Raw genomic sequence first — 26,494 nt, 5'->3', positions numbered from 1 at the left:
CCTTCAGATGTTCCAAAGTTCACAAGGCTCTAGATAAAAATCTCTTAACACTGAAAAGAAGGGCTAAGTGTTAAGATTAACTTAAAGGACTTCTAAGATAAATCAGGAAACTAATAACAGGATGTTAAACAAACCTACTACAAACACATGGCCTATAAACCCACTCATTCTTAATGGAAAACCCATTAGCTAACCCCAACAATAAAGTGACACAGTAACTAGTTAATGAAATAGAAAGTAGGGATCAATTGCTACCATAGACAAAATGTGGTAAAAATTAAAATGGTATTTCCAATCTAAAATTGCAGCAACTGACCAGATGGTTCAGATTTTTACAACTTCAATCATCCCAAAATGAAAAGACCTTAAATACATGGATGACAGTGTAGTTTCTATTTTTATCCGTGTAAGTAGGAGGGCAGATCATTTTGCCATCCTCCAAAGAGTCCACATTTAATTCATAAAATTAGATAGAAAGAGATTAATCAGTTCCTTAAGAGTAACACTTGTTAATGTTTTAAAAAACTGGCTGCGTTTGTAACAAAAATGTTTTACCAAAGTGAAAGGTCAAAATTTAAGAGAAAATAAGACAAAGACAGAGACAAAGGCAGTTGTCAATGATACAGGGGAAAAAAAAAAAAACCTTAAAAAGAGAAATAAAGATACTAACAAATGAAATAAAAGAGAAGGAAAGAACCTTATATATTATATATATCATTGATATATAACAATGAAACAAAGAGTCTGGATTCCATAAAAGAAAAGCTAAAAGAAAAGCAATAATATCCTTTTCTACTCTGTTTTATCTGTACTGACGGTCTAGATAGAAAAATAACATTTAAATCAAGCACTAAACGCCTATAAAGAGGTTACTTAGCACATAAGTATTTTCTGATATCATTAGCAACAGGTGGCAAATTGAAATTTTAACAAAAAATAAGACAATAATAAATATAATATATACTCAATTTGTCAATAGTGACCATATCTATACCTGGTTTGATTTTCATTCATCATTACAGATGAGTAGAAGGACAAGTAGAAAAATCAATCAGGAGAAGTTTCAGTAACAAACTGCATGAGTCATATTAGAACACATTAAGAACAACTTCCTGTAATATGAATGTTTGAGCAGTGAAACTCACTTAAAACAGCACTAACAAAACAGAGGATCAATAATTCAAATTCAAATTTTACAAAGACAGGAAGCTATCACTTCTAACTAGTATTAAAGGAAGTGGTACGTTGAAAAGCTAAAATCTGAATTACAAGAAGATGCATAACTTCCTTCTTCCAGAAGATGGCACAATAGGGGAAAATAAAAGAAGGAAGAAAAAGACACATACACACACACACACACTCGCACGCACAACTGCGGGGGGAGGGAGAAGCATGCACATATGTGGCTGAACACTCCTGCACCAATGTAAAAAAAAAAAGAGCCTGAAGCAGACGAACAGATGCACAGAAACTGATACATACCTATTCTAAAAGGTTATCATACCTATTCCAGGTATTAAAGAATTGACTAGTGTCAAAATGCTTGCTAACCATTTATTTGTGTCTGCCAAAAACTTGCCATGTAAGAATAGAATCATTTAGCATACATCATTAATTTAACTTTATATAACTTCAAATTTTATAGATAAGTAAAGCTGTCAATCACAACTCGTTTTTGAGGATGTGGCACATAAAAACATTTATATCACCTTTTGGATAGACAACCTATATTTATACCTAAAAGACTGTTTAAAGAAATATAATTTTTCATGAACCCAAAAGCTGATTTTATACTATGAAAAGCTCTCCAGATAAATTACCTTTAAAAAAATAACATGAAAACAATTATTAAATTACACATTTGTCCAAAATCTGAGTTATTTGAAAATGTAATGCCATAAAAAAGCATTAACAATAGCAATTATAGTCATGTACATTTATTAACAATAGCCATTATAGTCATGTACATTTTGCTTACTTCACAAAATTGTAATTTGGCATGGTTACACTGCCTTGGAAATCTTTCTTCCAAGGATTCCATTCATAAATGTGCTTGTAAAGAAGCAGCAGCTAAAGCAATATAAAATACATTAAGAAAATACCTCAATGTTTCTTCCTTGAAGTTACCCAAGGAATTGTTAATAAACCCAATAAATGAAAGTAAACGTATTTAAAAAAAAACATACACGGACACACACATAACACAAACGATAATAAAACCTAATTAAAAACCGGATGTCTTCTTTCTGAATAAGACATATTTTTTAAAAATCGTGATGGCTGCATTTAGGACCTATAATCCAATAAAAAAAGTAGATTTAATTATATTTAAACATTAAATACCTTTACCCTTAGAATAAAACACTACTGAAATTAAAATTTTACTTGTAAGAAAAACAGAAAGCTCACCAAATGAGACTTGCTGCTGATTAGACAGAGATGAAAGGAAAAAGGTCTTAGTTTACAACGTGTCAATCACTGGTATAAACCAAATTTACATCCTGTTTATGAGGTTTCCAATTAATGAATGTATGCTTTGTCAAATTCATCTCTTTTACATCTATCTTCCTAACAACATCATATACTTTTCTGACCTTGAACACCTGGCTTCTTGGAGTTTTATTCCCATTGTAGCCCATATCGATTCCATTACTGGGAGAGGATGGACCAATTCGAAAGACATGACAAAATATTCTCACAATCCTTAAAAGGCTCTTCATTTGAGCATCATAATTACTAGATATGCTGAAAATAAAAATTAAAATATGAACAGATTAGATGGAATAAAACAAATTACATCTTAAAATACTGATTTTAAAACATTTTCATTACATTTACCATCTGTTTCATAATTTAACGAATAAAATTTCTTTCCTGTCATGATATGGGATGGAATGTTTTGTCTACCAGGAAGTTAGCAAATGTACATTATTTGGATTGCATGTGAATGATTTATTTACTTTTAAGTAACTAGAATATAACCAATGATCAAAGCATAAAATATGAAGAAAATCACCAGTATAGAACAGTATATTTATAAATTAAATTAATTCTTTAGAACTCTGAGAACATTTCACTGAGAACCAATAGTAGGAATGTTGATTATGATCTTAGGCCAACCCACAACTGAATTGTAGAGCCTGAACTCTACTATTCTATCCATAACACCATCTTCCCTAACTCATCCCAGAATAGTAACCAATTGTTCACATACAGAACATGTACAAATTGAATAATCTTAAAGTTACTATCTGTATCAGGGTGGTTCTCCATATTACGGGTTGTCTTATGACTGTATATAAATAAGGGAAATACATCCTACTATGAAAAAGACTGATCCAATTAATACTAAACCGTATTAAATATAATATAAACTTTCTTTGACTAATCAAAAAGCCCTTCAAAATCCCAGTGCCTGGGGATTGTTCATCATCATCATGAATATCAATCATTACTCTTCCACAGAGAAACTGTAGGAGTTAGGGTAAATGTGTATTGAATCTAATGATAGATCTTAAAAAAAAACTTGTTGCTGTTTTTCAGGGGTGGTTTTATTTTGAAACCTCCAACATCAGTTATCTTGTATTACAATGGTTACACAAAAGCAGAGTAAAGAGTTGCATGACATTTGGGCAGAATGATATGACTGCCTTTGCATAAGTTTAATCATCAAAGCTTACTCTATCTTCCTCAGTTCATTAAAATCTTCCTCTATGGTATTTTTAGGTATCCTCTAACATGAAAAACAATAATGATTAGTTATGTGGAAATAGCAAATGCCTATTCTAAGTATTCAGATTTGATAAGTGAAAAATCAGAGAGTATTTTCTATTCTGGTGACAACTGAACCAAAATTTCCTGACATTTTTACTTCAACATTCATGTTGTTTTCTCATTCTAAAAATTATTAAATTGTTAAAAACTATACATAAAAATTAGCTATCAGTTACAAGTGTTAGTAAAATACTAGCTTGCTATCCATACTGTATTTGACTGGGATAGCTACAACACATTAGCAAAACTTTTTCTTTGTTTTACTAACTTTGAATCAAATGTGTATAGAATCATTAGGTTAACTCACACTGATTTTTACATATTTGTCTTTACAAAGTTGTTTTTAATTCTATATCATAAGATTGTTGAGACTGACAAAAGAGAAATGCAGTATGGTTGAAACTATTTCCTTTTTATATTGTGTTGCAGCTATTGGAAAAGTTAACTCCAATGACTCTCAAATTATTCTATGAGGGCTTCCCTGGTGGCACAGTGGTTGAGAATCCGCCTGCCGATGCAGGGGGCACGGGTTCATGCCCCGGTCCGGGAAGATCCCACATGCCGCGGAGCGGATAGGCCCGTGAGCCATGGCCTCTGAGCCTGCGCGTCTGGAGCCTGTGCTCCGCAACGGGAGAGGCCGAAGCAGTGAGAGGCCCGCGTACCGCAAAAAAAAAACAAAACAAAAAAAACCAAACCGAAACAACAACAACAAAAAATTCTTCTATGAGAATGATGTGAATTTAATTTTCATCTGTGAAATTACCATATATATAAATATTTGTTTTAAGTACCTGATTTAGGGAACTTCATGAGTTACCTTAAGGTAAGAAGTATTCTCTTATACAATGGAGTCTGGACGTCATCAATTATTAATATAGTCTAATAACAGTCTAATATAAGATTATTAGACTATATAAATATTACTTTACCCAGTTTAAACTTCTTCCAATTAAGTCACTGATCTAAAAAATGTCGTTTTTCACTTTCCAACCAGTGAAATATCTCTTTCGTATTATACAAAAAGATCATAAAATCCAAACTTCATCACAAACTGCTCCAGCTCATCACAAAATGATAATTTCTTCCCAAGCCACCAGGTCTCAAAATAAAAGTTTAAAAATTAGTTTCCTAATTCAAAGCCCTGTCAATGTACTTACCTTTGTTAATATAAGATTATACTTTCATTCAGTGTCTTACTTAGCAAATAGCTGTGAATTCTCTTTTCATTTGCACATTTGTAACTATCTTTACCTTCAATCATAAATATATAGGAAGCAAGATGACTCACTTATTTAGTGAAACACAACACTATGTGCAAAAGGGCCCTCAGTAAATATTTATTATCTTCAGCAAATATTCCTAGAATCACTTAGACAAAAAGGCTATCCATTTTTCCGAAAGTATGCTAAATAACACCTCAATTGCCGCTAATTAATATGTATTTGAATTATTTTTTTAACTAAAATATCTATTAAAATAAGTGGCCAAAATTACATCACATTGTGGGTTAAGAAACATAAAATGATTGACAAATGAACAAAAGGAAGACAACCTGCAAAAGTACCATTAAACTAAATTGGCAGGGGGGAATGGTTTGTATTTGAGGTCCTCTTAACAATCTACTTTGGTAGCTGTGAGATAACAGAAAAATATATGTTTTCTGCCCCCAGCCTTTTTCCTGGCACAGAGCTCCTAAAAACCCTGTAATTTCTGAAGTGATAAGTGCACTAGGAGCACCTTCTGTTCTCATATTGGGTCTCTGACCCTGGTTCCTGACACAGAGCTCCTAAATCCCTCGGAATTTCCTGGGTGATAGCAGTAGCTTTTATTCTAATGAGGCAACTCTTAGTGGGCTTTTGGATGGGGGCTGGTCACCAGAAAGACCAAGCAATGATTAGAGACTTGGAATTTTCAGCCTTATCCCCCATTATCCAGAGAAGGGTGGGGGCTGGAAATGGAGTTAATGATCAACACACCCATGTGATGAAACCTCCATATAAAAAACAAAAATATGGGGGGTTCAGGGAGCTTCCAAGTTGACGAACACATCCACAAACTGGGAGAGTGACATTCCCCAACTCTATGGGGACAGAAGCTCCTGTACTATGGACCCTCCCAGAGCTCATCCTATGTATCTATTCATCTGGTTGTTCATCAATATCCTTTATCATATTCTTTTAAAAACTGGTAAACAAAAGTGTTTCCCTGAATTCTGTGACCTGCTCTAGGAAATAACTGAATCCAAAGGGGAGGAGGTCATGAAAACCTCTGATCTGTAGTCAGGTAACAAAAGTTGTGGGTAATCTGCGGATCCACTAATTCCAAGTGGCATCTGTGGTGGGGGACAGTCTCCTAGAACTGAGCCCTTAACCTGTGGGATCTAATGCCATCTCTAGGCAGAACTGAGGTAAACTGTAGGACACCCGGCTGGTGTCAAAGAATTGCTTGGTGTGGGGAATAAAAACTCCCACCACTGGTTTCCAAAGTGTTGTGGGTGTGGTAGTAGTGTGAGAGTAAAGGAGTGTGGATGTGGTAGTAGTGGGAGAGTAAAGGAGAAACACAGCAGGAAGACTAGGTTTTGCCAAGATGGTACCAATACAGTAAATTCTAACACAATACTAATAACCAATACTGGTTACCAATCCCAACAAAGAGATGTTTACAGACCAAACTGGCCATAATAACATACTCCATAAGACATAGGAAAGGCATCATTGTAAATGGTGAGGCAGTAAGTCTAGCAAGGTAATTTTAAAACTTGTTCTGGCATGGATCCCTCTTTCCTACCCTGTTTCTACTGTTCCACTAATATCGCTGTCATTTTTAAGAGCTAAATTGGAGCCCAGGATCTGCTCTTTATCCATTAGTAAGGATGTAAATCCTGGTTCTTCTAGCCTAGCAAAATCACTGAAATTCAATTTTCTTATATATAAAATGGAGATAATACCTAAATCACAAAGTCACTGTGAGGTGTAAAGGAAATAATGTATCTGAATGCTCTTTAGCTTATTAGAACCTGCTTAAGTACGTATTAAAGGTGAACTTAAAATAAAAACAGAGAAACATAAATGCTTTCTGATTATTAGGAAGAGCAGAAAATAGGGCAGAGATTTAAGTAGAAAAAACAAGTTTTCTAATGTAGGAAAACAGGTTAAGGTATTATGAGGAATTTAAAAAAGAACCATCATTATCACCAGCATCATCATCTCTACTACATGGTTGGCACTATGCTTACAGAACCGTATCATTTCATTCTTACAACAATTCATTAAGATATTTACTATCATTTTCCAACAAGGAAATAAAATCCTGACTAGACTGTAAATTAAGTGTAGGGTAAGATCTTGTCTGTTTTACTCACTGCTATCTAGCAGATGGCCTAGTTAGGATAGCAGGCACTCAAAAATATGTATTGGATAGATGGATGGATGATGAAAGGAAACTCCAAAAAGTTACTTGCTGGGGTCACACAGTAAATGGTGATGTCTGGATTAAATATGAGTCTAGCTGACTCCAGAGCCCATGCTTTTATTCAGTATGTCTTAGAAAGTCCTCATCATATAAATGGATTAACAGAAATGACTAATAAAAGGAGAGCATTATGTAAAGCTGGAATTCAATGAATCTTACAGACCAAGTTTAAAGTAGCCTCAAAAGTAGAAAGAGAATAATAGAAAAATTAGCAAATGGCATACTGAGTAGGACTGCTGAAGAAAGACTTAACAGCTAAAAAGACACAAGAAAGTAATCTTGGACCATGAAGTGTTAAGGGGCCTTCTAAGCAAACAGTACACAGTGTGATTCTGGTCTGAAGTATATGAAAAGTACAAAGGAAGACAGGAATAAAGGGCTAACATAATGGACTTGACAATGTAGCTGATTTACAGAAGCAGCATACAGTTGGGAGGAACAAAGTCCAGTTCCACATACAAAGGTGAGAGAAGACCACGACCTATTCTAATACTGTCAATGTATTAAAAGTTGACATGAAAAGAAAACTATTGGGTTAGCCAAAAAGTTCATTTGGGTTTTCCAGCTTACGGAAAAATCCAAACGAACTTTTTGGCAAACCCAATCAAAGGAAGAAAGCATCCATAACAGAAGTAGGCCAAATTTAAGCTAAGAAATAACACCTTAATCATTTTTAAATGGCTGTTTACTCCTAACTGGGGTGACTAACCACACACAAACAAGCGGAGGTACAGGAAAATATATAAAGGCACTAACTTCAAGGACTTAGTGATGAGCCATTAAAACCACAGAATTGGAAAAAAACAAAGAACTGAACTGAGCAGGACAGTTCAGGGAGAAAACTTTATAAAGACGCATGAGGGTATAATACTGCAAGGCTGAACAGTAGCCTATACCCAGTTTTGTAAATTACTGATCAAGATTCCTAAACTACGTTCTTGATTCTTCTCTATGAACATTTTACTTACATGACTAGTCTAAGCAATCATTTTCTAAAATTCTAGACACAGAAGTCCAAATCCACTTAAGTAAGTCTCTATTTTTAGTCTCTTTAGACAGGCTAAAGTCTCCTCAGGAATAGCTGATTGCCCTGATCCTTTAAAACAACAAACAACAGTGATAACTCAACAAATGTTTGGAACATCTTAACACTGACAAAAGACATCAACAAAATAATCAACAAAATACACTATTCCCAGAAAAGCCTAAAAAGTGACGAAGCTGACAGATATTGCTGCCTACTGATTTGCTTATATTGTGAAACACTTACCTCAGCAACTTATGACCATTTGTTGTGGCAACTTCAGCAAGGCTTGTTAGAATCTTTAAATACTGGTTCTCACTTTGCTGAGATAAATGCTCCAGAACTTGCCGTAACTAATTTTTTTACAAATAAAAAAATGTGATTACATAATAATCCACTAAACTTTGTCAAGAAAATAAGTACCTATTAGTTTAGTAAGTATCCCAAAGCTCAATTAGCTGAAACCAAGTCCTTTACAGTTATTTGGTCTTGCATAAAATCAAAAGCTTATAAAGAGATAAGATGACATACAATGTTTGTTCAAAATCACCCAGTGAAAACGTATAAATAGAGAGAACAGAAATCACCAAGTTTATTTATGGAAAATTAATTCCAAACTTCTAAATATGTAAGAAAAAAACTCTGTAATTATTCAAAGAGTAGAACTATTAACAAATACAGAGCTCAGTAAACTAGTGATTACTAATCGTAACATGATATTCCTCCTTAGATTCTTTTCCTCTACCTATGGGAAATATTCTAATTATCTTAAGGAGAGATCAAAGGCACAGAGGACAGAAGACTCATAGGGCCAAATATTAGCATAAAGTTTATTAATTCTTATATAATTCATACTTAACCTATAATGCAGATAAGCCAATTCAAATTACTTAAATATTTATAATAATAAAATCAATAGACACATTTGTAAGATGCCATATACACCAAACATGAACAAAGCTTGTTCAGGGGCTTCCCTCGTGGTGCAGTGGTTAAGAATCCTCCTGCCAGGGGCACTGGTTCAAGCCCTGGTCCGTGAAGATCCCACATGCCACGGAGCAACTAAGCCCGTGTGCCGCAACTACTGAACCTGAGCTCTAGAGCCCGCGAGCCACAACTACCGAGCCCACATGCCACAACTACTGAAGCCCACATGCCTAGAGCTTGTGGTCCACAACAAGAGAAGCCACCAAAATGAGAAGCCTGCGCACCACACCAAAGAGTAGCCCCCGCTCGCCACAACTAGAGAAAGCCCACATGCAGCAACGAAGACCCAATGCAGCCTAAAATAAATTAATTAATTAAAAAAAAAAAGCTTGTTCATTTAATAGCTACCAGCACAATTACATTACCATGTTTTCTCGGAGATCTTCATTCTGTGTCATTTGAATAATTGTCTGGAAAAGCCTAGGGTGATACTGAATTAATACTTCACAAGTCTCTCCATATCCACCCTAAAAACAAGATTTAAAATTATCTAGGTTTAAAAACAAAACTCCTAAAGGAAAACATTTGTTTTATATATAAGTCTGACACCAAATATGTGGGATTTCCATACCAACCAATTCTCCAATTCTCTGTGGATACCGATTGGGTGTCCAATTTAATTCAATTATCATGCTAACTGCCTAGAGTTAGGGCAGACCACACAGAAGGGTTCCGTCCCACAAGAGTGCCCCCCACTTCAAAAGCCATCACAAGTCCAGGTCACCCATACTTCTGACTAACCAGCTGTAAGTAAGGAACTCCCTCGACCTCCTCCTCAGGTTTGATAATTTGCTAGAACAGCTCACAGAACTCAGGGAAACTATTTACCATTACCTGTTTATTATAAAGGCTACAACTCAGGAACAGGCAAATGGAAAAGATGCATAGGGCAAAGTATGTGGGAAGGGGCACAGAGCTTCCATGCCCTCACTGGGCATGCCACCCTCCCAGCACTTTGATGTGTTCACCAACCCAGAAGCTCTCTGAGAACCACACTGTTTAGGGTTTTTATGAAACTTCCATTACACAGGCCTGAAGGACTAAACTCAGTCTCTAGCCCCTGACTCCTCCCTGGGGGTGGGGGAGGAAATTGCCTTCTAATTACATGGTTGGCTCACCTGTCAACCAGCCCTGTTCCTGAAGCTACCTAGGGCCTTTCAGCCACCACTCATCTCATTAATGTACAAAAAGACATGCTTATCACTCTGGAGATTCCAAGGGTCTTAGAAGCTCTTGTGTTAGGAACTGGGATAAAGACCAATATATATTTCTTATACTATCACAGTTCCTTTTAAAGATCATATTCTTAACAGAATAAAAATCTTTGCACCCATCCTCTCATTTGAGGAAAAAAAAGTGATCTTGTCGGTTTCTCTTACGAAGTAAGGGACTAAGAACATACGTGAACAGCGTACCTGCACACATAAATCCAGAGGGCTTACTCCATTTTTATCTGGCAGGTATTTGGCTCCTCGCAACAGAAGAATCTGTGCTGTGTCTCTCTGACCATGACTGTACAGAAACAAAGTTTAAACATATAATCTTTTTAATTTTAAGTCTTTCTCTATAAATTATGGACAGTTAGTATCAATCAACAGAGGATTAATAATCTTAAAAAATTGAGAGGAAGATCTGAACTACAACCTCAACCGTTAGAAAAACTTCCCAACGTTAAGTCATATTTTTACAATGTAGATAAGAAACTGGCCTACTGAATCTTAGAATTGAACTTGGGACACATTACCTACAATAAATCATAATATTTTGGGATAAGTTGCTGGTACTCAGGCTTATGCTTTATTTTTTTCTTCCAATCTTTTCCTTCTCAACTCTAGCCTGACCACCTTCCTACCACATACATCCAAGTCTCCAGACTTCTTAGTCCAAAAGAACCTCAATACTCAAAAATAAAGTACATTTTATGACACTTTAATATGTGGTAAAAAAATAAAAACAAAGGAAGGAGAAAAGACAAATATCAAAATGAGTAAATGGGGGGGATTCATTAGCCAAAAATACTAACTAAATGCCAACCTTCATTTTATCAACCCACTCAGTTTGGCTTCTGCTGACAGCTATTCAATCTGACCTAGAATGAACAACTCTCATCCACATGCCCCATTCTCTCTAATTGTTCTTTCAAGTAGGTTTAACAACCACTCTTTAAGCTAGGAGGAAGCTGCTTTGGGGGTAATAATCACTAGAGTCTACATTTCGTTATTAAATGAGCTAATCTGATCCTAGACACAGACAATAAATAATAAATTTATAATGCAGGGACATTAAAGTTTAAAGCTAATTTTACAAAATGCCCAAGGAAGTCATACAGTTTGGAAGAGTATCTCATCAAAGAATTTTATTTTGTAAACTGATACAGCCACTATGGAGAACAGTATGGAGGTTCCTTAAAAAACTAAAAATAGAACTACCACAGCAATCCCACTACTGGGCATATACCTAGAGAAAACCATAATTCAAAAAGACACATGCACCCCAATGTTCATTGCAGCACTATTTACAATAGCCAGGACATGGAAGCAACCTAAATGTCCATCAACAGAAGAATGGATAAAGAAGATGTGGTATGTATATACAATGGAATATTACTCAGCCATAAAAAGGAATGAAATTGGGTCATTTGTAGAGACGTGGATGGACCTAGAGACTGACATACAGAGTGAAGTAAGTCAGAAAGAAAAACAAATATCATATATTAACGCATATATGTGGGATCTAGAAAAATGGTATAGATGATCTTATTTGCAAAGCAGAAATAGAGACACAGACATAGAGAACAAACATATGGACACCAAGGGGGGAAAGCAGGGAGGTGGGATGAATTGGGAGATTGGGATTGACATAATACACTATTGATACTGTGTATAAAATAGATAACTAATGAGAACCTACTGTATAGCTCAGGGAACTCTACTCAGTGCTCTGTGGTGACCTACATGGGAAGGAAATCCAAAAAAGAGGGGATATATGTATACGTATAGCTGATTCATTTTGCTATACAGTAGAAACTAACACAACATTGTAAAGCAAATATACTCCAATAAAAATTAATTTAAGAAAAAGAATTTTATTTTGTAGATGAAAAAAATTACTATTCAAGCACAAGTGAAACTAGAACTCAGATCTCTGGTCTTCTAGACCAATACTCTTCCCACAGTACCATTACCTAAAAAGGTATGTTATTTCATAAAGACTACACAGATTCCTCAGAAACTTAAAACAAACAAATAAAAACAACCTATTCTTTCTTTTCCACAAAATGAGGCTGCATAAAGTATAATTGGACTTAATTTAAAAAAACAGGATCATACTAGGAAGCTGGTGGCAGGCATTAGGTATATCACTCTCTTGATACTTTACTGTAATATTGATTACCTTCCTTAATACAAATACCGACAGACGAAAACTAACTTAAGAACAATATCTAATTTACTCCAGAAAAAGCAGAAAATCAAGAAAGTAAGTGCATCAGCAATCCCTCCAAAAGCAACAGTAACTAATTTTACTAGTCTACATTAAGAAAAATCTACAAAAAAAATTTAGTAAAACTAATTTTACTAGTCTACATTTGTCAGCTGGGCATGCTGGCCAACACATTATATATTACAGCTAATAGGAATTATTTTATAATTAACACTGTTCTATTCCGTATAATACCTAAGTGAAAAGAAACTAACTTGAGCTTAATTTATTTAAGAAGTCAGTGATTTCTTTGCTAGGACCCAAGGTTCTGAGAAACCCAGATTTGCAAAGCTATTCTGCTCAACTTTAATGACATTTCTTTTACAGTTATTATCTGTGTTAGATGTGTTTAATCTTTCCAACTAAACTATAAACTTCTTGACAATACCCTTGTTCTATAACACCAAGCATGGCTTATAACATGTACTCAATATACTTGCTGAGTTGAGGGCTTTAATTTTAGATACCATTCATCTGACAAGTAAGCATTAAATAATGTACTAAGCTACACAAAAATAACAAAAAGACCCGAATTGTTATTTAGGATTAATTTTGTACCACATATAGCGACAAGAATAATTAATATCAAGAAAAAAATACCACTATGACATTTTTAGAAAGCTGGAGTAATTTCTAAAACTACATTAAAATCTCATCTGTGAACAGGTGGCATTTCATTTCAAAAGTAAATTAAAAGAAATGATTGCTAATAATATATAAAATCTGCATAACTTCATTACGGGCTCAAGTGCTCCATGTGTAATATTGCAAAAGATAAAGATCATCCTGTTACAGACTGCTCAAAGTATCGCATGAAAGACTTTTCAATTCAAATAACTGCAAAAATTTGCTCAATGAATAATTATTCTTTACAATTGAACTTATTTTTTTTATATTGATTGAGATAATACTCTCTTCAAGGAAATGCCAGTGTATTTTCTGGAAACTAAGAAGTTGGCAAAGATTTAACTAATAACAAACCTGTAGTGCTTCTAAAGCACTTAGAACTGATTTCTCAAGCACTTTCAAGTCTCCTAACTTCAGGCTTTGCAGTGATACAATTTGAAAATTTGGCTAACAGTGCATGTGTACTATATATATAACAACACTTTTTGGAGCTGCTTATGAAACAAAGAGGCCATATTTTCTAATGGTCCTTTTCTATTCTAAAAGTTTGCAATTTTGAATCTATGGACTGTTTCACGTGGCTACTTTGTGAGTTTCCTAACTGAAAGGAGTTGCTTAGCAGTAGCTGCAAACTATGTTCAGAATCTTAACCTGTTTCTCACTTTATTACAGACCTCCCAAATTCCATAAAAATCTCACTAATTTACTGTATCTATGTAACCCCAGCTAAACCTTGCTTTCCTTTACAGAATAAAAGTTATCTGCAGATACAGAAAATATTTGAAAATCATTATACATCCAAACCTTTAGTTGAGGAACCCAGTTAAGGGAATGGGAAGTATTATGACAAATATAAAACCAATCTAATCATTTAAGGACCTGAAGCATTTGCAGATACCACATAAAAGTCCTGGAAACAAAGGCAGCTGAATGGGCTGGGGGGTCAATATATGTGTGCCTATAGTCCACATGAAAGAAAGCTAGTGAATTAGAATGTCTTGTACAAAATACCTAGAGAGGAAAAGTGGCTGGGAAATACTTCCTGTCATAATTTTAGGTCAAAATCAATCTGAAATGACTCACTCACAGAAGCATTACTTTATTAAATAGTGCTCAGAATTAGAATAGAATACAAAGGAAAGAAGGAAAGGCCTGCCTGTATGATGGGATAAGAGTCAAATTTCTTAGAAAACCATGCATTGCAATGAAATTGAAAGAGGACAATACAACTCTGTGCTCACTGGGTGTGGAAAAGTGTACTAGAGCTTAGTGAGCACCTACCAACTACTAAGTATAAAATCCTCTGCACAGGGCTTCCCTGGTGGCGCAGTGGTTGAGAGTCCGCCTGCCTATGCAGGGGACACGGGTTCGTGCCCCGGTCCAGGAGGATCCCACATGCCGCGGAGTGGCTGGGCCCGTGAGCCATGGCCGCTGAGCCTGCGCGTCCGGAGCCTGTGCTCCGCAGCGGGAGAGGCCACAACAGTGAGAGGCCCGCGTACCACATAAAATCCTCTGCAGGATGCTTTATATAAGCCACCTCATTGAATTATCACTGTAGTCCCACGAGGCAGATATCAGCATTTCAACTTTACAAAGAAACAAAGCTTCAGAGGTCAAGAAACTTGACTAAAGTTGCATAGCTTTGGGGATGGGATTTGAACCCTGCCTCCTATATATTTTAATACATTTTCGATTTAAAGAAAACAGTTTTAGGAGTTAATCACTGAACTAGACATATGACATATCTAGTAACATCCCTCAACAATAAAAATTTACATTAAGTTCAGCTTTTTATCTTAGAGCCCTGTAACTTGTCTGCAGGATCAACCTGTTCTATTTCTGACATTCCTTTCCCTTTCATTTATCAGAGACAATACATTGGGAATAATTTATAATTTTTAATGTATACCTCTATCTAGATATCATGAATATAATTAGAAGTCTGCCTATAAAATGAACCATTTTCCATATTTATCATCCTGCAACAATGAAGAATTTATATTCTAGTTTCAATTTTAATCATATTTGCTTAGCCATCTTTGTTCAAAGAGAGCTAATGTTTGCTAGATTAAAACTTAATAAAAAAAAAAAAAAAAAACTTAATGATGGGGCTTCCCTGGTGGCGCAGTGGTTGAGAGTCCGCCTGCCGATGCAGGGGACACGGGTTCGTGCCTCGGTCCGGGAAGATCCCACATGCCACGGAGCGGCTGGGCCCGTGAGCCATGGCCGCTGAGCCTGCGCGTCCGGAGCCTGTTGCTCCGCGACGGGAGAGGCCACAACAGTGAGAGGCCCGCCTACCGCAAAAAAAAAAAAAAAAAACTTAATGATGGCTATACAATACTAGCAGAAAGTACTTCTAAAAAATTCTTTTACCATAACCCTATGCTCAGACTACTATACAATATCACAGTTATGTAACACTAATATATACCTATATTTTACCAGTATACATGGCATTATTTTATATATTTTTCAAAAACGTAACTATAGTGATTCACTCATTCAAAAACATTTACTAAGCATCTAAGCACAAAGCACTATACTACACATGGAATATAAAGTGATGAATAAAACAAAATTCTTGCTTTCATTGGGCTTTCAGTCTAGCAGGGGAGACACACTATAAACAAGTACATAAACACTATAAAATACAAAGTACAAAGTGCTACGAAAGAAATGATCATGATACTGTGATAGGAAATATGGGGAGAGGCCTACCTAGATTCATCAGGAATTCTTTCCTAAAAAGTAACAGTGAGGCACTGACATGGAGGCAGCCACATAAAAACCCTACGAAGAAGGTTTCAGGCAAAATAAATAGCACATAGAAAAGCCTGCTGGAAAGAGTCTGATGAATTGGGGGAACTCAAAGAGAACCAACGTGGCTGAAGCACAGTGAGCTAAGCAGGGTCAGACCATACAGGTCACGTGGATTTTATTGGAAATGCAACAAAGAGGCACTGAAAAGTTTAAATACAAGGTTTAAGCACAAAGTGACAACAGCCCATTCATTTTTTAGAAGGTCACTTTGGCTTCTGAGGAAAGAACAGAAGGGAGGGAAACAACAGAGGAATCTGGAAGACCAGTTAAGAGACTACTGCAGTATTCTAGACAAGAAGTAAAAAATTTAAGGTGGTTTAGTGAGGTGGAGAGCAGTAATGAGATTCAGAATGTATTCTGAAAGTGAAATTTACAGAACTTACTAATATATTCCAAGGTGAGGGTCAGAGAGAGAGACAGAAATAAAAATTAATGACCTAGTTTCTGGTTTACACAACTGAGAAGATAACGGTTCCAATGACTGAGATGAGAAAAACTGGAGGAAAGGTTTGAAAAGGAAATCAGAAGCTATATTTTGGACATGCTAATATCTGAGATTCTATGAGACTTGCAAGTGATGATGTATATCAGGTAGATGGACATTCAAATCTGAAGCTTCAAAGAAACGTCTGATCTAAAGATAACCCCTCAAGACAGGATATGATTTCAGGGAATCAAACAATGATATTATTCATAAATTCAGGACACTAAAAAAGGAATTTGTGTTCTAGCCAAGCAATCAAATTTTAAGTATAACATAAGAAAAAGCCTGGATTCAGGTAAGATTGAGAAGTCTAGAGGTCCAAAAGTCCTTGTATTCTAATTCAAGGCTGTTCAATGATGATTTGAATCAGTCAGACCAAAGCAACATCAGAGACCCTAAAGAAAAGCTAAACGAGAAGAAAAGCAGATCTTTCATTTTAAACAAAGCTCCAGGGAATTCCCTGGCAGTCCAGTGGTTAGGACTCACCACTTTTCAATGTCAGGGCCCAGGTTTGACCCCTGGTCGGGGAACTAAAATCCCACAAGCCACATGGTGAGGCCAAAAAAAATTATAAAAATTAAAAATAAAACATAAAACAAGGGCTTCCCTGGTGGCGCAGTGGTTGAGCGTCCGCCTGCCGATGCAGGGGACACGGGTTCATGCCCCGGTCCGGGAGGATCCCGTGTGCCGTGGAGCGGCTGGGCCCGTGAGCCATGGCCACTGAGCCTGCGCGTCCGGAGCCTGCGCTCCGCAACGTGAGAGGCCGCAACAGTGAGAGGCCCACATACGGCAAAAAAAAAAAAAAAAACACAAAACAAACCTCCAGTAAAATGACATAAAACAGGAAAAAGGATAAGAAAAGAGGAGCTTTCTGGAGAGCTTTATATCTAAAATAGAGCCTAAATAAATACTACAATTCCTGTAATCTAAACCAAAAAGAAAAATCAAGTGTATTGTGAACTGCTCCTAATTGCAACTAAATTTACATAACATATTATGGGGGGGGCCGGGTATGTGTATAATTATTACACTGTTAGCTCCTTAAGGACTGGGGTTTATTTATTACTGTATCACTAATGCCTATAATAATGCATGGCACACAGTGAATGCTAACTAAATGCTTATTACATGAATGAATCAATGAACAAAACATATGCTTTAGGAAAATGAACCAGAAAAAAAGAAAAAAGAAAATGAACCAGGACAGAGTATTAAAAACAACTTAATGCATAACTCAATATCTAACAAGAATGATTCAAGAAATTTTTTAAAGTTACAAATCCAGAGAAAGCAAAGACATGGCTCTGAACTAAGGCATACTTTAATAGCTTATCCCATTGGAACTAACTTGATACTTGATAAAGAAAACTATGAAAGTTACTGGATTATTGGTATGTCTTTTTTATTACTAAGTAATTCTAAAATCTAAGTAATCAAGTAAATCCAAAGCTCCCACTTACAATATATAAAAACACTGGCAATATAAAACACTTTTCATCATGCAGTTAAGTAACAGAACCATAATGCTATATACTTCATCTTAAAAGGGAGCATAGTATTTCTAGGAAGGGAGGAGTTTTAGAAAATACACACAAATGTTTGTGTTTGGAAAAATAGCAGATTCAACATTCTTTAATGAGAGCATCTGGCAATATAAATTATCATACCTGCAAGCAAAGTACAATGGAGTGGCTCCTGATACATTCGGCCTGTTAATATCAGCACCACTGTCTAGCAAGCATTGCACTGTCTGGGGGAAAAAGAAACAAAAGTAAAGCCAGAGAAGTTGAACAAAGACACAGTTATCACAATTTTAGTCCATATAAGGAAAGTTCTCACCACAACCTGAAGCTTTAAAGAAAAAAGAGTAGGAACATGCCAATTATGATGGCTGAACAAATTCCACTTTTTGGTAAGCTCTGAGCCTCAGGCGCTACACAGTATATGTGGAATTATCAATGTAATGTAAATTGTGTTAACCTGGGAAGGTTCTAGAAAATCACTGACATGTGTAGTAGCTACCAAAGGACTTGAAATGTGGCTAGTACAACTGAGACACAGAATTTTAAATTTTATTTTATTATAATTAAGTTTAAATAGCCACATGTGGCAGCACTGGACAGTGCTGCTCTAGATTTCTGAATTTTATTAAAAACCAGAGTTTTTTGCCTCTAAAAACAAAAAGTTGGTACCAGAGCTCTTTCTCAAAATTCAAAGAGGACAATTATTAAAGTATAAAATATTAAAAAGCTAAGAAGTCCTTTTGCTACTGACAGTCACCAATACTGACTCAGTTTCTCTGATTGTCCCCTAAGCTCTACTTCTGCAATCATTTGATGTGTACTAAGGGAAAATAAGCTAATATAAAATTTAAAAAATAAATATCTGATGATTTGGGCTTCCCTGGTGGCGCAGTGGTTGAGAGTCTGCCTGCCGATGCAGGGGACGCGGGTTTGTGCCCCGGTCCGGGAGGATCCCACATGCCGCGGAGCGGCTGCGCCCGTGACCCATGGCCGCTGAGCCTGGGCGTCCGGAGCCTGTGCTCCGCAACGGGAGAGGCCACAACAGTGAGAGGCCCGCATACCGCAAAAAAAAAAAAAAAAAAAAAATCTGATGATTAGGAATACAGCAAGGCTTGCCTGAAAAACCTTAAAAAAGAGAATCTTTTCTGGTTTTAATTCTTATGATCTTCATTTTAGTTTCTCCTGCAAAAAGGAAGATAAGATGTAAAAACTTAAATGTTTTTGGAATTAGACTGTTTAATAATTACTTCTGGATTGAACACACATGTTCATCTTTATTGCTGCTCTAAACCCTAGTACATTGTCAGCAAAATATTAAGACTACAAACTCGAAGGAAGAACAGCAAAGAATACAACACATACTAGATAAGTCAGAAGTTTTAGGAAAATGGCAAGCAAGTGAAAGAAGAGTAACTGACTTAGCAGATCAAAGAAAGCTGAAGTCTAAGTGTCTGCAAATGCAGATTCCAACAAGAAACCACCAAATTCTCACTACCGAACACACACACGACACAGGAATTGGAAGTAACAGGTATCTTGGAAGACAGGGATAGTTATATAGAGCTAAGACAGGAGAAGTAGTTGAAAACCTAACAGCTGGGCCCTCCCCCAGGACCCTTCCTCCCCATCCCATACAGTTAGCCACTATCCCTCCCTATCTGTCTTGGAAGTAGGGAGGTTTATTATCTGGACAAAGTGAACAGTGAGGCTCTGGACTGGCAGACAAGAAATACAGGGAAAAGCAGGGATGAGCAGCCATGCTGAAAACAACTAATTAAGTGAAAACCTCCAGCCCCCATGCTCCACTAGGCTCCCAGAAATCCAGTAGCCAGGCTTAAAAGCTTAAGCAGGAGGAGACTGAAGGTTTCCTCTCTGGAAAGTGGCACCAGAGAAGAGTCTGACTGATACTGGCATTACAGACACCAGTGAAATAGCCCAGTTGGCCACAAGGGGACATTCAGCAATGCTGGGAGACTTTTTTGATTTTCATTACTATAGAAGGGAGGGTCCAGTTGGCAGCTAGTGGGTAGAGGCCAGGGTACGTCTAAACATCTGACAATCTACATACAGGCCCCACAACAAAGAATGTTCAGGCCCCAAATATCAATAGTGTCAAGATTAAAAAACCCTGACGTACAGTGAGACCAGTCAACAAACCCAGCTCATGTACACGACGCTTTCAGCCCTATTTCAGTGCCTCACCACTATACATGAATGGACAGACGATGTTTAAGACACAAGTGAAGCAGGCCTCTAACCTGAAAAACAAACAGAAAAAGGAAGTAAGAAAAATAAAGACAATAAAGGGAACCAAAAAACAGCAACAAATATTAGAAAAGTAACTGATACCCTCAGAGAGAAAAGAAAAAATACTATCCATGGGACAAAAACAAGATGCTAGGGGAAAAATATTCAGAGAATAAGATATCAAAAATATGATGGAAGAAATAAAAATTCAATAGAAGTTAGAAATACAATGTTGAAAAACTATACAAGAAACAAAAAGACAAAGGAAAACAGGAAAAATGAGAAAACTAGTAGATCAATCCAGGGAGTCACTGTAGAAATTCAGAATAAAGAAAATGAAGGAGGTGGGAGACCAAAACGAAGTAATCAAGAAATAATACCAAAAAATTTCCCAGAACTGAAGGACACAAGTTGCCAGATTGAAAAGGCTCACCAGTGTCCAGTCTAATAAATTAAAAGACCTTCAACAAGGCACATCAAAGTGAAATTTCATAATACTGGTGATGTAAGATTCCAGAGATAAACAGAATCCAGATTGACATTAAACTTTTCAACAGCAACACTGAAATTTAAAAGGTGAAATGCCCTCAAAATTGTAAGGTGAATGACTTCCAATGTAGAATTCTATAGCCAGCCACACTATCATTCAAATACATGCTTTTAAATAAGAAATAGGCTTAGCTATGTAAGATTTCCAAAAAATTACCTCCAACGCACCTTTTCTCAAGAAGCTACTGGAGGATATCCTCCTCCAAACAAGGGAATACATCAAAATAGAAGATGTGGAATCTACAATACTGAAGATCAAACACAGAAGATATCAAGAAATTCCCAGGTTTAGAGAAAAACAATGGAGTGACATTATCTAATGAACTTGTCTTTGAAGAAAACAGTACTGAAAAAGATTCTGTGGGAGCATATAGGAAGAACTACTGATTCACCAAAAAAAAAAAAAAACCTGAGCTAAGCTAATAGTCACCCTAGTAGAAAATGTTATTATAGTTCACTACTTGACTCAGCAGTAAACAATATTTACCTAACTGTATATGCAACTAATAGTCTCATTAAAATTTATGATATAATTAATTTTAGAAATGGGGCGACAGGGCATGGGAAGAGGATTTAAATGAGTTAAACACTCACTCACCATAACAAGAAATGATTCAGTGATATCTAAAAGTCATAAATTGAGAAAGAGCAGTAGAAGCATATTATGTGGAAATAGATACCAGAAGAAAAGCTAAAAGAGTTGAAAATTGCCGCCTAGTGATTGTGAATTGACAAAGAAGGGTGATTTAAAGGACTATAATTTTTTATTACAAAGATTTTGATAAAAATAAAATATTTTAAGATATAGTATTCATGTATTATTACTATTTGAATTTCTATCTCAGGAGGAATTTGAAAATCTATGTAATAGAAACATGGTTACATAAAACTTTATTATCAGCTATATAATTCTTAAACTGTGGACAAGTGGTCAAGTACTGCTCTCAAAAATATAAGAAAATAAGCATTTAAGTTATTATAAGGCAAGGCCCACTTGAACCTTTTGATCATGGCTTTGCCCTTTTTGATATCTGACCTAGAAGTTGTGTGTATGTGGTCCCAAATCAGAAGTGAGATGGATAGCAGCAATAATTTTCACTGACTGTTACAGAAATTATATAGACAATAAGCCATCTCTCAAAAAGGCTCAGGAGAGATAAAAGCAATTATATCAAAAATACATATTAATATTCAATTAAAACCCAGCAATTCAGAGAGAAGCTGAAATAAAGTAATTATTAACAAAACATACTATGCATTCATAAAAATTATATAATTGTTAAAAGTATATAATGATATAATAGTATGAATAACCTTAGCATGTGCCTGGATACTGTGCTAATAAGCATTTATCATTTCATTTACTGTATCCTGATGGGAAGTTGATATCCTTCTCTGCACATTCACAAGTAGGAAACTGAATCTCAAAGAGGTCAAGTAATGCGCACCCCAACACACAAATAAACAGGGGAGCGGGGATTAAAACCTAAGCCCATGGTCATAACCACTAAGCAATTTACCAAAAAACAGAAATTCTAAATTCAGAATACTAAATAGTATTCTGGCTAATTTGGCATATTTTCATAAGCTACATTAATCACAGATGATCTACTAATTCCCTACTAAATAACTATTTGAGAGTCATGCTCAAGAGCCTAGACAGTTATTTCTGTTCAGTTTTTAAATAATGCCATTTCTAAATTCATATACTTTTTACAGTATTTCTGTATTTTTATTTATACTGTAGAGCTAACAGTAAAACAAATTAGCCATTAGACTAACATTAGACTAACATATTCCTCTACAAAGTGGTAAGACAAACTTCAGGCAAATCATAGCAAGACAGCATGATTTGTTTTAGCAAATTTCTCACCCCGAAACCCCTACACACAAATACTTCTGTGTCATACATTTCTATCATACCCTTGTACACAGGAAATATCCTATGAATACATTAAAAATTCTGTTCTTAACAGAGAAAAACACTTGATTAATAAAGTGGAAAAGCTCATTACAGCATTTTCTTTTACATTCATAAATCTGCTTTTCTGTTTTAACAAAATTATCTCAATTAAGATCCTCAAAATATACAACTATTAAAAGAAACACATATTTTAAAAAAGCTTTCAATAGCTCACTTGTAGATAAAATGTTGCCTGAAGTCAAAGAGGGAGAAAAACCCATTTCCCTCAGAGTAAGAAGAAAAAAAAATACATAAAGGGATTTGAATGTAAAGAGTAAAAAAAGGGGCTTCCCTGGTGGCGCGGTGGTTGAGAGCCCGCCTGCCGATGCAGGGGATACGGGATCGTGCCCCGGTCTGGGAAGATCCCACATGCCGCGGAGCGGCTGGGCCCGTGAGCCATGGCCACTGAGCCTGCGCGTCCTGAGCCTGTGCTCTGCAACGGGAGAGGCTGCGGCAGTGAGAGGCCCGCGTTCCGCCAAAAAAAAAAAAAAAAAAAAAAGTAAAAAAAATTGCCTTGCAGCACTGACATGAGTGAAAAGTCATCAATCTTTGTGATTTCAAAAAAATGTATGCAGATTTCTTTTTGTAAAATCTCTGAAACAGGAGGAATAAGGATAACACAGAATTCAATTATTGATTAAATAGCATAATAAAAGAAGCAAGAAAGTCACATAACTTATAAGTTTTTTTTTTAATTTCCAATCTATGTAAATGAAGGGCAAAATAACTTTGAAACTAGGAGAATTCAGGTGGAGGAAACTATTAAATTAAAAACATAAAAGCCCTTGAAGAAACAATACTACTTGAAGATTTTAAATTATACAGAAGCATAAGGGAAAACAAAATCAAAGAGAATAAATTCTGGATTCAACCACTACAATCCCTAAGGAGTCTCAAAAGCAGAAATTTTCAGCAATAAACAAACCAGATACAATCTTTTATAAAAATCAGCACTATCAATATACGCTTCACTTAAAGGTACAAAAGAAAAAAATTACAAACATTTACAAACGGAAAGAAAATGGCAGAAAAAACTGCTTGGAATGATACTGCATTTGACTAGCCCATTCCATTTTTCAACAAAAATTTCAATGTTGGTATGCGCTAGTAGTATGTGCTAGATGTTAGAGTCACAGCAATGAACAAAATGGACAAACATCTGCCTTCATGAAGCTTACATTCTAGTGGAAAAGGAAAACAAAGGGACGTGAGAAATAAAATATGTAGTATGCTAGATGGTGACTAGTGCTATCCAGAAAAACTAATAGGATTCTCTATGACAGATTTGGATTCAATTTGTTTTAGCAAATTTCTCACCCCTAAACCTCTACACACAAGTACTTCGGTGAAAACTGCATCGTCTGTTTAACAGACATAAGCCATGAAGTCCAAAATAAATCACTGTAATTTACAACGGTCATAAGTTCCCCTGTTTTCAAACTTTTATAGCTTCTCATTTACTTGCAAAAATTAAGCTCAGCAGCTTACAATTTAGTAAATGTAAACATGTAAAAGTATACTAACAAATATCTGTGACTGAGAGCTGATTACCTGTATCTTTCAAGCTAATATAACATAATTTTAAGAAGTACACTGAACTAAAATCATTTTATGTGTGTAATATAGATCACCAAAATATGTTTTTAAAATAATTCAGACCTTCAAATTCCCTGTCCAACCCTCTCCCCCTTAAAAAACAAAAACACATTATTATCCTATTCCTAGATAATCTACAAGGGGAGTCTTCCTCCTTACAGAGTAAGGAAGAGCTGGGAAGGAATACTGAAAGAAAAGCATGGAAAGGCGATTTTCATGCCGCGGAGCGGCTGGGCCCGTGGGCCGTGGCCGCTGGGCCTGCGCTTCCGGAGCCTGTGCTCCACAATGGGAGAGGCCGCAGCAATGAGAGGCCCGCGTATGGCAAAAAAAAAAAAGTAATTCTGATGACAGGACAGCAATGTACTAACAACTTATGCACTAAGAAAAATGGCCAACTCACTAGTCAGTGACTGGTGTGTATAGGTCTTCTCTAGAAACCCGTCCACCTAAGCCTATCAAGACTTTGAACCCTTATGTAATACCTAGCAAAAAAATCAATATTACCCAGTTGTGTTAGGAAAAAAAAATCACAGTAATAGAATTTCCTATTATTTGCTCACATTTCTCAGGAGTGATGAAAGGAGAATTCTAACATTAGAATAAATAAAATTACTCTGAACCTAAAAACATATCCTGAAATGTTAAGTACATCTACCTTCATGCTTCAAGGCTGAATCCAGTTAATGTTTTTGCAAAAGCTTTCAATTAAGTTTGCATGGCTGCCCTGTAATTCTCGGGATGAAAAGCTTGGAAGCTGGCTAAAGATATCAAGAGAGCTGACTGAACGTAGATGAGCACTGTTCCTTAACAAGCCTACAATTTCAGTAAAAAAAAAAAAAAAATACAGTCAGTTCTATCAAAGGTAATCTACTCTAAGCAGGTTTCAACTATCATTTCATATTGTTTGTGAACCATCATATTCAGTTATCTAAATTTAGCAATATAAAGTCTATTGTGATAAAAATAAAATTTCCTTAAGTGAACTGAAATTAGTCCAAAAACTAATCCTGCTGTGTACTTTAACTAATAGAAATTGAGATTGAACCGTTTGACAGTTCTCTAGAGTTTCTAAGTCCAAGTTATTCCAGGAAAACAGTAATCAACCATTTGTGGCAATTCAACACATCAATAAATCTTAAAGACCTAATGACAAAGAAAAAAATTACCAAAAAGTAAGTTCAATTTATAGCCAAAAAAATGGAGTCAATTATACCTATGTAGAATATTAGGTTTTACTACACTTTCTAAAAATGAGATTAAAAATCAAACAACACATTAGGCCTAGCTTACTACATAAGAGCAAATGAATGAAGAGTCCAGGTAGTGCTCTTTGTACTGTTCTTACAGAATCACATCATCAATATTAATAATGGTAGTAACAGTACCAATACTATCATTACTCTTTTTTTTAAGATGTTGGGGGTAGGAGTTTATTAATTTATTTAATTTTTTGCTGTGTTGGGTCTTCATTTCTGTGCGAGGGCTTTCTCTAGTTGTGGCAAGCGGGGGCCATTCTTCATCACGGTGCGCAGGCCTCTCACTATCGCGGCCTCTCTTGTTGCAGAGCACAGGCTCCAGACGCGCAGGCTCAGTAGTTGTGGCTCACGGGCCTAGTTGCTCCGCGGCATGTTGGATCCTCCCAGACCAGGGCTCGAAACCGTGTCCCCTGCATTAGCAGGCAGATTCTCAACCACAGCGCCACCAGGGAAGCCCCTATCATTACTCTTAAGTATCTTCCAAAATATTCACAACACTTTCCTTAATTGTGTAATCAGCAGAGTATATCTTAAGAGGTAGATAAAGGCAGGGGAAGAAAAAGTTGCCAAAGGCTATATAATAAGCCAGATGAATAACCAAATTCTCTAATTATTTTTTATTTTAAATCAATATCCAAAGACAAACCATAATTCTGGTATTGTATAGCTAGTAACAGCTGACCTAAGGGAATT

The 26,494-nt window shown here is 36.0% G+C and overlaps 1 protein-coding gene across 7 annotated transcripts in view; it reads right to left on the bottom strand.

The window, feature by feature from the left end:
- HACE1 (HECT domain and ankyrin repeat containing E3 ubiquitin protein ligase 1) overlaps window positions 1–26,494 on the bottom strand; it is a 95,877-nt gene that overhangs the window by 45,622 nt on the left and 23,761 nt on the right. For 5 of the 7 annotated variants that reach the window (XM_032651117.1, XM_032651118.1, XM_032651120.1 and 2 more), the window contains 5 exons: window positions 18,335–18,417; window positions 10,672–10,768; window positions 9,622–9,723; window positions 8,516–8,622; window positions 2,595–2,745 (listed from right to left, as the gene is read on the bottom strand). In XM_032651117.1, the coding sequence (XP_032507008.1) occupies window positions 2,595–2,745; window positions 8,516–8,622; window positions 9,622–9,723; window positions 10,672–10,768; window positions 18,335–18,417 (540 nt within the window). Of the gene's footprint in view, window positions 1–2,594; window positions 2,746–8,515; window positions 8,623–9,621; window positions 9,724–10,671; window positions 10,769–12,166; window positions 15,658–18,334; window positions 18,418–26,494 lie in introns of all 7 variants that reach the window. The other 2 variants (XM_032651123.1, XM_032651124.1) reach the window with 2 other exon arrangements.

This window comes from Phocoena sinus, chromosome 12, assembly GCF_008692025.1.
Source record: "Phocoena sinus isolate mPhoSin1 chromosome 12, mPhoSin1.pri, whole genome shotgun sequence".
In the NCBI taxonomy this organism is placed as follows: Eukaryota; Metazoa; Chordata; class Mammalia; order Artiodactyla; family Phocoenidae; genus Phocoena; species Phocoena sinus.
Note: the sequence above shows the minus strand (reverse complement) of the source record. Positions and strands in the feature narration are given on the sequence as shown.